Source organism: Dermacentor variabilis, chromosome 4, assembly GCF_050947875.1.
Source record: "Dermacentor variabilis isolate Ectoservices chromosome 4, ASM5094787v1, whole genome shotgun sequence".
Lineage (NCBI taxonomy): Eukaryota > Metazoa > Arthropoda > Arachnida > Ixodida > Ixodidae > Dermacentor > Dermacentor variabilis.
Genome location: NC_134571.1, coordinates 28,968,879 through 28,982,945, shown reverse-complemented (window position 1 = coordinate 28,982,945; position 14,067 = coordinate 28,968,879). Strand labels below are relative to the sequence as shown.

Sequence of the window (14,067 nt, the reverse complement as noted above, 5' to 3'; positions counted from 1 at the left end):
TCTTCTGCTCGTCTGCGACGCTTAGCTGCAACTTCGCGCGCTCGTATAGCGGGGTCAGACTCGCGCTAATGACGCTTCTCTTCGACATAACGTCGCATCCTCTCAGTAGGGGTAAATAGCACTCGCGGTCGAACGGCCTGCTCCATGCCGCTTCGCACGTCGCACCTCATTTCTCGCTTGGCGATCATCCTCGGCCGTAGTGTACTTCCGAGGGGGTGTATGCAATGCCTTATTGATGGTTCAGATGCTTGTTTTGAGCTTGTCGTTTATTGAAACGTATGCTGTGCTGTGTGTTGTATGGGTGATTGCAATAATGTATGCTCTGTTCGCTTCACTTTGCTGAGCGCTTGTAGACTCTGCCTTAGGAGGGTATGAGGCATTGCATCTTTGCTTGCTTACGGGGGTATGAGCCATTACTTATGATATTTTTGCACCACTCGACTAGACACCGTGCTTTTCGAGTATAAGCCATTGCAACGAGCCACTTACGGTCGTCGACTTAAAAAGCTTTGTGCGCTAACGCCACTGGAGCTCAAACTCATGCTCCTGTGGTAATGCACAGTTGGGAGGGGCAGACGCGCTATCCGCAGCACGCAATATAACGCAATTTTAGAGCTTGGCAATTAGGCGTGGTATTGGGGTGCCACTCATACTCTGAGCCCGTGAGTGGCGTCGTCTGTGCATGTACTCCGGAGGCCCCAACAGAACACGTTACCGGACGCTGAGGCTGACGTCCAACTCGCATTGTTCTCATACATCACATAACGTAAATCAGCTTTTTTGGTGACAAACGCGAAATCGGGAACATTCGGTATCGAATCCGACATTTGAAGATCCTTTTTCTCGAATATTCGCATTCGATTCGAAAATTACGCTTCTCGGAACCGCCCGAAACCAGAATTACTGCGGTTATGCCGGTAGTCGACACATTCACGCCGGGAAGTAAGCGTAATACAACTCAGTCAACGCAAGTTCGCGCCTTCGCTGAACACGGTGCCGCCAGATGCAGTCACCAAATGTGCAAGTTGCGCCCACGCCTTCCTGTATATAACAGTTATGTACGCCAACGCGAGTGCGTTTCCATGGGTTGTGTTGGGACTCTCAAATGCCCATTTGCGCGCTCTTTTCGCGCACGAAACGACCGGCGACCAAAGCGCGGCAGTGTGGTCTACTCCTCCGGTCGCGAAGCAGCAGGGTGACCCAAAAGGAGAAAAGAAAAAAGGGGGCTGCGCGCTTCGCTTTCTCCAAAGCATTCGTTTCTTTCTGAACATCGTTGCTTGTTCCTCGCGTTTCATTCTTCACCGTCCAAGGCTGCGGCGCGCGGCGAGAGTGCGCAGGCACGCATGAGCGACGACATGGCGCAGCCCGGACCTCATGCGTCTATCCACGCGAAGGCGCGCGCGCAGCTGGGACGGCAACCCAGTTGTGCGTGCGGCTCGCGCACCAAGCACGCCTGGCGACTTTGAGCGTGCGCCTGACCTCGATTGCAGCGTCCGAACTGGAACCGCCGGCATGCGCAGCCACCAAATGTACGCTTGCTCGCTAGCGCCACACCACGACCAATCAGCGACCGCGCACGTTGGCGCATCGCGATTCGTGGATGATAGTCGGCGTTGTGAATCGCACATGAAGCTACAATTTTCGATCGCCTACCACGAACATAGCATTGCGACGTCCCGAAGCTACACTTGCGATTACTGTTGCCATTTCAGGGGATTTTAGGGCGAGTATATGCTCTTCTAGCGGACAGCGGGCGTTCGAGTGCAATCTAATGTAGTTTGAACAGTTTTATAGTACTGATAACCAGCGCAAAGGCAGACACAGAACACAAGAAGCAACAAGGAAAAGCGCTGCCCTTGTCGCTTCTTGTGTTCCGTGGCTGCCTTTGAGCTGGTTATGTCAATGTGGAATACCAATTAGCCCGGTCTGTGGGATGCGAATAAAATGCGACATTCCAAACAAGACAGACACCCGGCCATGCTTTATCGCCTGTATGAGTGTTGCTGTGTTACGCACCGACCTTTGTCGAGGTGAAGTTCACGAATGTTCGTACTTAAGATCTCGATCGCAAACTATATACGCAGTCATGCGAACTATGCGTACTTCGACATTTCAGGTGTCCGACAATGTCGCCACGTGATAAGCGATCGGAGTGTCACGGCGAACGTGTATCGCTCACTTCGATCCCACTTTAAATTAAATTATGGGGTTTTACTTGCCAAAACCACGATCTCATTATGAGGCACGCAGTAGTGGGGTACTCCGGAGATGTGGACCACCTGGGTTTCTTTAACGTGAACCTAAACCTAAGTACACGGGCGTTTTGGCATTTCGCCCCCATCGATAAGCGGCCGCCATAACCGGGATTCGATCCCGCGACCTGTGCTTAGCAGCCCAACTTGATCAAATTTTGCTTCCACCACTAGCTAGGCCATATGTGTTCGGGCGCTGCTGTGAATTGTAGAAGGCTTCAGCGCAGAGTGGTCACGATTCGTATTTGCGCTACCTCAACATTAAACTTAAATTTATTTATTTATAACTTATTCTAATCAGATCCTATTCCTCGCCAAATTTTTCTTAGCGGTATTTTGATGTTTTGGCGTAACCATTGCAAGAGAGAGAGAGAGAAAAAAAACGAAAGAAAAAGAAAGAAGAACGAAAACACTGTGCATGGTGTAGGTGGCGGGAGCCATGAGGGGATGGACTATGCAAATTAATTTTTATCGTCTGCGATCACTTCAAACGTGACTAACGCTCAATGAACGGAATTTTCTTGCGCTCCGCTCCGTCGCAACGCCGCCACTTCAGTCAGGAATCTAATGATCGGCAGCGGAACGCCATAACCGTTGCGAGAGCCAACTTGCATGACACCTTCCCATGGACCGGCTTAATCGCGATTGTAGGCCCACGTGACAACAAAGACATCAAGCGAAAAAAAAAATACAAACGCGCTGTAATGTAACACAGCTCGCGAAGTGCAGCATCAGGCTTTAGCTGTTGCGGTGAACCCGCACTAACGACCAGCAGCTGTCTTCCCAAACGCACGGTTCTGCGTTTGTCGCGATTCTATCGCTTCCGTGTCGATCGGCACACGTACCCGGCCCACATCGCAGGAACGCTCTCCAACAACGCTACGTTTTCCGAAGTACCAGGCGATCTCGGAAACACACACGATGCTGAGGCAAAGAGTTCGAACTGCGGCTTAGGGCCCGCTCGCTGTCCTTACACGCACAGCTCGACAGTGAACTTTAGACGGGCAAACACAGGGCCGTGGCATTTGCGATACTGCGGCGCGCCCATAATGGCGCCCACGCTCTATAATCACGCCTTGTGTGCGCGCAACCCCTTCGTGCCATCTCGCTCTTAATGACGCGCATGCAAACAAGCGCCGGGCACTGCAGCGTCGAAGGGCACGCAAGCGACGAGCGCCGGCCCGGCGCCAATCGACATTCGCGGCACGCGTAAACTTGCAAATACGCGCGTGCATGCCAGGACGGGCGCGCTTAAGAAAAAAGACAGAACCTCCGCTTCGTATCCTTTGTTTCAGCAGGGCACGGAAAGGACGCGCCCGGCTTTTAAATGCGAAGCATTCCTTGGCGAATATTTGCCACTTTGACAATTTGGACAGCTTTAGTTTAGCGTTTGCGACCGAACGTAAACGCATGACGTACGTAAAGAAATAGCGTCGTCCTCACTGCGCACGCTCGGAACGTTATTGTGGTTTCTGCGGTTTACGTGCGCTATGATAACATACGTTATCTGGCGAGTTTTACGTTCGCAATGTTTACGGACGCTAAGAAGTAGCGTTGTCGAACATGGCGGCACCCATGGCTCCTGCTTCAGCGTGAATTCTCGTGATGGCTACGCTCTCACTCGCGCTGACAGCCAGTAACTATTGTAATGAGCTTTCGCTTTCTCTAAACTCAGCTGAAAGGTTAGTTATGAGCGCATAGCGCGTCCATTTTCTGAGATCGTTCGGCGGTTCTGGAGCCAGTAGGCCTAACGAGACGCGTCCACATAGCAACAGCAGGATGGTTGCTAAAGGATCGTCTTGGCTTGGATACGTTTGGCACGAGGCACCAGACGGCGCCCTGTTTTAAAACGTCTTCTTTACGTTTGCGTTTCCGTACGGTACTCTAAAAGACTTGAAAGAACGCGCCCCGTAACGACCCGCAAAGGTGCTTACGTTACGAACGTGACGAACGCTACGCTAAAGCTGTCTAATCTATCTAGCCGCCTACGTCTTGGTACTCTCATGGTCGTTTCGTTAAAGGGACACTAAAGGTTAATATTAAGTCAACGTGGACTGTTGAAATACCATTCCAGAAACCTCGAAACGCTTGTTTCGTGCGAAGAAGAGACTTATTTTAAGAGAAAATGCGTTCTGAAACGTCCACGTACCTCTAGCGCAGTTCAAATCACCCGCCCTCCGATCGAGGAGTATTGACGTCATGGTCTCATAGTGACGTTGCGCCGTCGGTGAGTAAAACTGCTCCCGCAGACGGCGCTACAGCTTTTCTGCACAAAACGCAAACGCGCGGCCAGAAACAGAGCCAAGACAGAGCCGACAACAGCGCAGAAGCGGAACTATGGTGGCCAGCGGAAAGGAAAGCGCACGACGATAAGCTGGTTCTTTATTTTATGACGCCAACTTCGACGCTCGTTGCAATGGATGACCCTGACAACGACACATTAGCTCGCGATGCTGACCTCGAGTTCAGCGATTTAAGCACTGATGAACGTGACCTGCTGTTGAGGGCTCGCGCTGCCGGCGTCGTTGCGTACTACTACGACGACGGCCTGCTTTGAAAGGCACTTCACGCGACTTCAGTAAGTCAGTGTTGAACTCGTAATCCTCTGGACGAGAGTGCAGCAAGCACACTACGTGATTTTTCGGCTATTTGCCAGCGCGCTGTGGCAGAGGTGCGGCACTTAACCACTTCGAACGGAGAGGTTCACTCGTTGGCACACAGTGATAAGTAACGTTGGATTCGTCGTTGCATCTGCCCTTGGCCAAGTTCCGCGGACCATTCGCGCATCCCACGACATCACATGAACGTGGCATTCTCGCTGCTTGTTCCAAATGCAAGTTTCGCGAACCAGCAGGACCACCGCAGCACGACGCGATAAAGAAACAACTGAAACTCCAAAGCGCGCGCGGCGCAAAGTCGAGCGCGCACAGTCGAGCGAGAACGAAACCTTTCGATCACCCATACTACTAAAGGATAACGTCAAAATGTTATTTTTTTTTCGTAGAATCGAATAGAAGTAGACAAGTAGCATTTTCTTCCGTCTTATAATCTAATGAAATGATCTTTTTAATACGAGTAGTTGAGTATTGGTGACATAAATTATGATGAGGAGTGCTTTCGTCATTGGGCTAGTACCGAAATGTCGCTGGGGGGTCTCAAATCGTGTCGTGCATTTACCTCAATTTCTAGGTTACTAAAGCTCTGTTCGCGATTATATTGACGCCTTAGACGTTCTCGAGCATTGCTTTATCACATTAACTTGACTTTCTGGTAACCTTTAGTGTCCCTTTAACTTGGTAGATAGCAAAATTAGCATATTATGGCAAGGTTAAATGGCGAACATAAAAGATCGGTCACGACATGAATGTCATGACATGCGTGTCATGTAGGTCAAGAAACAGCCGTCTACGTCTTGGTGTTCTCACCGCACTCTGCTTCGCACAAAATCGATTCCCACAGGACGTGGGATGTGCAGTTTTTTTTCTTTTTAAGCTTCTCCGGCGACATGTGCGACGACGCTCGGTGATGTTGTGCCTGGGGGATGCCCCACCCGCGACACGCAGCAGTCACGATTGATGTTCACGCCTCATCAAGGCAGCTCGCTTCAAGGCAGACTTCAAGGCAGCTCGCTTAAAGACAGCAACGTCGCCTTTCCTGACCGTCACGAAGAGGCCACTAATCGATGACAGGGTCATCGTCGAGAACTCCCGGGGAAAAGCGTCGACGACAGGTTCAGTTTGCCACGTGGTTGCCGCCTATTGTACCGCGTTTAAGACAGGAGCACCACGCTGGATACACGAGCGTTGAAGTCCCGTGAGGGGGCGATAGAGGTGGTGAACGATTCGGCGTTTGTGATTGGCCAGTGAACGAGGGAATAAGGGAAGGGCATAAAAAGCGGATCCGGACGGCTGTGAGAAAGAGAGAGACGCTCGGACATGCAAAGACGCTAGCATGTAGTGTGCCCGGATAGTTGGATCCGTGTTTGAAAACTCGGTCATGTACCTTGTTTTCTTTTTTTAATATAATCCCTTCTTTTTTTCGTTCTTTTCAACGTCGCTCGAAACCTTCCTTCTCCTGGCACCTGGCACGGCACCATCCATGGAACCTTCGTAGGGCGCCCGGACCCCCGATTTCCCAACAGCAGTCTCTCTCGCAAATGCAGATAACCGACATGTCGCTGCGTAGTGACCGCTAGTATGTGCTAGAAAATATCCGTGACACACTCTAGTGACGCGAAGCACCTCTCCATAAGCACCCGGTCCTTTCTGAGCCAAAAATCTGGAAGGTGAAGGTAAATTTACGACAGAGAAACCACGTAAAGGGAGCACGAAGGTGCACAGCTGAAAAGATCGCCCCAAACAGGGAAGCGAATTTTACATGGACGTTTCCCCTAGGAAGTCAGTCGAACTTTCCATTTCATGCGCACAGAAATAGATAACTGTATTTTCTCCTCAGTCTGCGATGACTCAACGAACTATGGAGCACGGTTTGCTAACATTAAACTACACTGGGGGTACCTGGGGAGCAGTGGCGGAGCACTGTGCATTTATTTTTAGCCCCCGATGTTAAATTTTCCCCATCGGGAAGATTGCTACGCCGGCTGACGACAGCTGCACACATACACGCCGTCGAAGCGTTCCTATAGGCACACAGCATGCAGGCAGTAACAGTGAAGTTCGTGCAACGACGAAGTCCAACCAATGAACCCGTGCGCCAATGGCATCGAGAGTTCTCAAAGAGTGAATCCTCGGACGCAATGGTGCGTTTCCTGCCCAATAACTACTAAGCGGATTCTCCGGTATCCCTGTTCTTTCTTTCGTAGAAACAAAAGCTCTCCCCGCCCATTCGGCCACGCTGTTAATGCCGGTTTATGAACCCCATTCCGATTCTGAACTCGATAAAGAGATCCGCACAGACTTTCGCTTGGCGCGACCACGACTCGAGCATATAGCGTCCCAATGTACCGTTCAGAGGTTCCACGCAACAACTGTTCTTTACGAATTACCGTACCTTAAGGACAAATCACGGTTAACGGCACGCATATACTTACACGAGAAGGGAGCGCGCGCGCGCAGCCTCTATTCTGAGGAGGTGCACCGAAGGAAAGCGAGAGCCCGTGCCCGCGCAGTGCGGCGACCGCGATATAACGCGGCGCGTGACGGGGCACACGTGCGCAGAGTACTGGCGAAACCCCCTCCCCCACATGCACTCGCGTCGGCCCAGCAGGCCGCCCTCTCTCTCGACCGACCAGGGAGGAAGGGACAGAGGCCGACGAAGCACCGTACAATCCCTCGCAAGCTGCATCGACGAGTGCGTTAAATGAGACGATCGAAAAAGAAAGAAAAAAAGACGGGAGCCTACCGGCTGGCCTCGTTGGCGACCTCGGGAGACGTGCTCGCCGTGACGACCAGACACTGCGCGCTGTCAGCTCCTCTTCGCAGGGCCCAGCCAACGCACATCTGTCCCCCACCATCACTACCCCATTCCCAGGGAAAAAAATAAATAAATAAATAAAACAAAGAAAAAAAGAACACACGCGAAGGCTCAGTTTGGGAAATATCGGCAAAACGCGACAGTCAATGAAAAAAAAAAAAGCACGATAGCGTCACAGCCTTGTCAAATGCCTCCTCAAATCAGGGATCAGTACAGTGTCCTAGTAGCAAATGTGATTTACACATGGAAGAACACGCAACGGGCGGAGCGCAGTTTTTAGTAATAGAGGTCTTCAACGCACGAAAGCGAGAAAGAGAGGCTTCTTTAATGAATCCTGGAGAGGTTTGCCTGACGGGCCGCCTAGCTGCAACTTCCTTATACCCATCAACGCATGAATATGCTTGAGCAGTGACATTAGTGGAAATCATACCCGTTGTAGTTATGCATGAAAACATGGGGAAGGGCAACAGCGCCCGAATTACACGATTATGCGCGACGAACAGGTGGGCTTAGAAACAACGCCTAGTTTAACTTACAAGTGCTACAACACAGGGCTTCCCTGAAAGCAAGAAGCCCACAGTACGAGCGAGGCAACCGTGTATTCTGGAACCGCTCACAATGCAAAGTACTCGTCGCGTTCTCCGAATGCCAATGGTTCGTCTCACCGCCCGGAGAGAAAGTAGGCTTCTTTTCCCACGTTGCTAAATACAGCCAATGGCCGAGGGAGGGGGGAAGGGAGGACGGAGAGAGGGCGCGACACACACACAGCGCCGTAGCGAGCACGTGGACCTTTCGCAAACTCCCCACCACCGCCGAAACCTCCCCTCCCCCCGCCTGTGGCGGCGTCGATGATGCTGTCAACGACCGCTGACGCCGCGGCGCCGTTATGTTTAGCGCTGCACAGGCGCGGCCAGGGATTTTCAGCAGCGGGGCACGCGGTTACCGAAGGGGAAGGGGAGCACGTTTCAACGCACCCGATCGCAACACGTGCGCCGTGCAATGTTGCACGGTGCCGACGACGACGCCCGCGCTTCTCCTCGTTGTCCTCGTCAAACAGGCAAGAGAGAGAAAGTAGGGGAAGGGAGACTGTGCCGGAGAGCGCTACCTTCGCTGAATCGGCCTCCCACGTAACATGCGCCATGTATCGGTTACGCCAAACTGACTCCGGCCTCCTCTAAATTACCGGTCGATCAAGAAAACGACCAGCGCGGGTTTCATAAGAGAGCGTGACCTCTGGTTTTCCGCTGGATAGGGAGGGAGGAAATTTCTCGTCGAGGCACCCGGAGAAGTGCTCTCTCGGTGCTTCTCGAGTGATAATCGCGCGATTACCTGTTACGCTCGGCCAGCAATAATCGTGCACAATTTCTCGCAGCTCAAACAGCCCATCGACCGTCAGCTAGGAAAAGAAAAGCTACCTTTCCTTCTTTCTCCTTTTTATTTTTTTTTAATGCTTCAGCTAAACATCGTGTTCTAGAAGACGCAGTACAATTCACAATAATGCATTGATCATATCGGGCCGACGTGGAACGCGAACTACATGGATCGTAGCACGAGCTCACTTTCGCATTTCCAGGTACGCCTACAACCACAAGGTGCGTGATTTATGTTTCGGCGTGAAGGACACCGCCGGATGAAAGTGCGAGGATTGGTTACGCATCGATGATAACGCGGAATAATTGTTCTCACGACATTCCGGCCTGACCTACGCTTCCGCCGAGTAAAAGAATCGCCAGTTCCAACAATCTTATCCGTGCACTCGTAGGCCAACAGTGACCTCTCTTCATTCCTGGCGTTGAGTGTAGCGACACGGGAAACCCGAAGAGCACCGCAAGCGGGGCACAAAAGAGGGGGGTCCCCGGCAGCGAGAGCCCGACGACAATCGACGAAGAAGAAAGCGAACGAGGAAGCAGAAACAAGAGAGCAAATACGGAGCGCGTCGGTCCGAATCTGAGGCGGCAGTGAGACCATAACCGTGCCCAGGGGCGAAATAAAAAAGAAAGAAAGAAAAACGAAAGCGAAGAAACTCTCCTCTAAAAGCGGGGAGAGCAACCGCGCGCCCTTATTCCGAGCGCAGCGGCCCATTCCAAAGCGAGGCGGCGCGGCACAGCAGCGAAATGTGCCCGCGTGCGTCGATGCCCGGCGTTCGGAGGGAGCGCCCCATTTTTCGAAGGCCCAGCATAAAACGGAACGGAGACGAAGCCTCGAGGAGCGTTCGACATCACCCCAAACAGGCTCGGTAGTTTGCGAGCGGTTGCGGGTTGGTCTGGAGAGAGAGAGAGAGACAAACAAGAAAACTAAAACAAAAGAATAACACGTAGAAGTGTGTGGACAGAGTATGGAAACAAAGAAAAACCAGTGCCAAAACGCGCTTCCAGAATGTATGCCGCGATGCTTGCACTGCCGATACCAGAAAGATGCGTTTGGAGCAAGGAGAAAGGAAGGAAGTATTAGGCGAAAGATGGGAACTATGAGGGAAGGGGCATTCCATGGAAAACATAGGCGGGCGGCCTTGCTTTCTCGGAGGGAGCGATCAATGAAGTGAGCAGGAAGAGAACCGGAAAGCTATAGGGCCCGATCGGAGATCGTTGTTCGAAACGCGCGTTCAGTTTGCATTCAGTTTCGCCTCACGCGAATGGCCTGGCCGAGGCAAGTCGCGTTAGGTGAAACTGAACGCAAATTGAACATCTCCGATCGTGCCCCTAAACGACGAGCCCGCCAGAGGCGACACCCGCGATGTCACTTGAAACGAGCTCAGCGGAGCGTTGTCCCAAAGCTGCCGGAAAAGAAATAAAAAAGGGGCCGGGAGGGGGGAGGGGCAGAAACGAGAGAGACGGACGAAGAAGTGTTCGAGACACGGGAGTGGGCAACTATCCGCAGTGCTTCAGAGATGGCCAATGCAGGCAAAGGTGATTTCGGAACGAGCTGGCAGAAACGACAATTGTTTTCCGATTAACAGCCGTCTCAGGTGTCGTTGAGAGAGAATCGATAAGCGAGCGATTACGTTCTCCCTCTCTCGCTCTGCTTAAGAGGAAGCTTTAGCTCGGGTGCTAACATCTAAATACATGTCCATCTTTATTGATTTATTTAAGACAATATTCAGATTGTCTTAGGGGACACGGCTAAAGGCAAACATTTGTCTGGCTAGGCTATGCCACAGGTACAGTACAGTAGCTAGCTGGGCGAGTCGGTACATCTTAACTACACACAGCGCGCACTAAAAAACACGGACGAATAATAGACAAACACGAGCGCTGAAAAACTCAGCGCTCGTGTTTGTCTATTCTTCGTCCGTGTTTTTTAGTGCGCGCTGTGTGTAATAGTTATGAACCCGTAGATGGCAGCAATATGGCAATGACAGGCATTCAGGAGAGCACACATGAAATTAAACTAGTACAATTTTTAAACATTTGAGTACACAATTCACGTAAAAAAGAAAGAAAAGAGGTTAATCTTACACAGTTTGCTAAGCAAGTGAAACACAAAAACATACGCGCAATATATTATACTTGTAGTTTAACATTTGTATTAGTCTTCAGATAGTAATCATTCTTTTACCGTCTTCTTAAAGCTTTGCTTTGAAATTCCAGAATTTAGCAAGTCCAACACTTAGAGATAGTCGTTTAGAAGGTTAGGAAGTTGAACTGCTAGTTCTTGATCTCCGTATTTTGTTATGCAACGTGGTTTTCCTATCTGACTTTTTCTGATGCTATAGCTTGTCGTTTTGCCATGGCATTTGCTTTGGAAGGAACATTTGTCTTCCCAGAATTGAAGCAAGCTGTGAGACCGAGCTAGTTGGTATTCCATGCTGATGTAACCAGCGCAAGAGTGAACGCGGGACATTGGTAAGGCGACAAGGACAGAATTCCTAGAATTGCCGCGAAATTTAGAGGAATAACTTGTAAGTGTGAAGTGTTGATGCTGTGAGGAGGGCCGCTAGAGAACTGGGGAACGCTGGGTTGAGACGTGAAACACACGGAGTTCAGACCCATGTTCTCAAATTCCTGTCGGACGACGGCCTGGATAATCGCAATGGTGGTTGCTGGCGGATCGGGAGGCGTCGTAGAGAAAGCTGGCGAACAGGTGGCCTCGAGTTCACGGCGAACAATACGGGGGACGTCGTCACAGGTGGTGGTCTGACGTGGTCGACCCTCACATGTCGACGTAGCAGCAGTGTTGAGTAGCCGCGTGATGTGGTGCGTGCGGCGGCTCTTAGCTTGTTCAAGGCGACGGCATTCTTTGATGATGGCGTCGATAGTCGAGACGTTGCCGAAAACAAGCAAAGTGAAAGCGTCGTCGGCGATGCCTTTTAGAATATGTAACACTTTATCGGCTTCGGACATAGCATCGTCAGCTTTGCGGCATAGAGCTAAGACGTCGAGGATGTAGGAAACGTACGGCTCCGTAGATGTCTGAACACGAGACGCAAGAGCCTTTATCGCGGCAGCCTTGCGCCCAATGGGGTCGCCGAACAGTTCCCGTAGCTTCTCTTTGAAATTTTCCCAACTGGTTATCTCGTCGTCATGCGTTTGGTGCCACACGCGTGGGGTGCCGCCGAGATAAAAGGTGACATTGTGAGCATAATCGTTGGGTCCCACCTGTTATTAGCCCTGGCGTGTTCATAGAGTTTGACCCAGTCGTCAACATCCTGGCCCTCCAGGCCAGAGAACACACCTGGGTTGCGATGTGGGGCGACCGTGACGATTGGAGCAGTGGGTCAAGCCGAAGCCGTTGCAGAGGTGGGCGCGTCACCGGGAGGCATGGTGACAAGCTCGGTGTGCCGACCACTTCTGAGTTCCGTGGTGAGGATGGGGATCACTGACCTCCACCAGAATGTTGCGTGTGTAAAGACACAGACAGAAGAGGCTACTTACAGGCTATTTACACTGGAGCCAGGCAGCCAGGCCGTCACTCGCTCGCGCCAAGCGCACCGACCAAGTTCATCGTCGTTCTCGCGGCGGCTCATTTCTTGAGCATCGCTCGATCATATCGTAATACTATTTTACATTTGTTATAGTATCGTTTAGTCGTCATCAGTACGTCCTAAGTTTCCTATTGCGCGCAGTGCGCGGTTTTGAAGTGTTTGAATAGATCTTAAGTTAGATTGTGTTGTTGTCTACCAAACCAGGAAACAATGAGTTAACTGAGAATCTATAAGCGCATTGCAATTTCGCTTCACGTTTATCGGCAGCAAATATCGCAACCTGTTTAGCGCACCTAAATCACGAGCAATATTGTTTCTGAGAACATCGGTGACCAGGACGTATTTTCATGGAATTCTTAAAAATCTCGCTCGTGGTGCCTGTTCGCAGTTGACCCCCTCAAATTCGAGTTGCAGCTGAAGGCAGATTATTGTTTCATTCGACTTAAACACTAGACGCTTAGGTTTGTTTATGTTTAATAGGAGTTTATTTGCATTTAGACACAAACTTAGTTGCTATAACCAGACGTTAGCTTGCTCAAAATGATTTCCTATTTCACTTCCTGAGAAGAACACGTTTGTACCATCCGCGTATAACATAATATTGAACCAGCCTTGTCGAATATTTACAATATCATTGATATACAGGAAAAATAAAACTCGCCTTAAGACGGATCCTTGCGGCACCCCGTATTTAATGCACTGAATTTTGGAACTAACTCAATTTATTGTTGTGCACTCTGTTCCAGAAATGGGATAGCTTTTTATTAAGGATAATGCGGCCCCACGAATTCCATAAAGAGGTAGCTTTTTGAAAAGAACATGTTGCACCTAATCGAAGGCCTTCCTAAAATAGAGAAATATACCTACAGTTAGCATTCAGTTTTCTATTTTGTAAAGTATTTGTTTTTTTACTTCAATAAAGCGGTTTCTGAAGATTTGCTGTTGCAAAAACAATATTGCTCTTGATCTATTATTTCATAAGTGTTTAAAAACCCACAAAGTCTTCCGTTAATTACATGCTCAACAATTTTCGCGAAGACAAAAAGTACGGAGATTGGCCTGTAGTTATTCATATCGTTAACTGGGCCACCTTTATCAGTGACAGCCACTCGGGCTAGTGTCATCTTATCTGGAAACACGCCGTTAGAAAAAAATTAAGTTGCAGATATGTGCAAGAGGCGTGCTTGCAACTTCGCTGACCGCTTTCAGCGGCTTCACTTTCATGACATCTTTGTCAGAAGCACAACTGTCTTTCAACGGTAAGATTACGGTCTGTATCTCGTGCTCACCAGTAGGCGCCAAGAACACTGTAGAACAACGTCGATTTAATATATATTCCATGCAAGAGACCAGTGCATCATCTTGCGAGGACGCACCAGCATCAATAAAATGAAAATTGAACGTGTTTGGAACCTCAACGTCCAACAATCCACACTGTTGAAATTCATCTTTTTTTTTTTT

At 50.2% G+C, this 14,067-nt stretch overlaps 1 protein-coding gene across 3 annotated transcripts in view; it reads right to left on the bottom strand.

The window, feature by feature from the left end:
• Positions 1-14,067, bottom strand: part of LOC142578851 (uncharacterized) — a 215,706-nt gene that overhangs the window by 153,482 nt on the left and 48,157 nt on the right. For 2 of the 3 annotated variants that reach the window (XM_075688485.1, XM_075688486.1), the window contains exon 2: positions 7,614-7,727. The exons of the other annotated variant lie outside the window; for it this stretch is intronic. In XM_075688485.1, coding sequence (XP_075544600.1) covers positions 7,614-7,725 — 112 coding nt within the window. In that variant the 5' untranslated portion in view covers positions 7,726-7,727. The remainder of the gene's footprint in view (positions 1-7,613; positions 7,728-14,067) is intronic. 3 annotated transcript variants of the gene reach the window in all.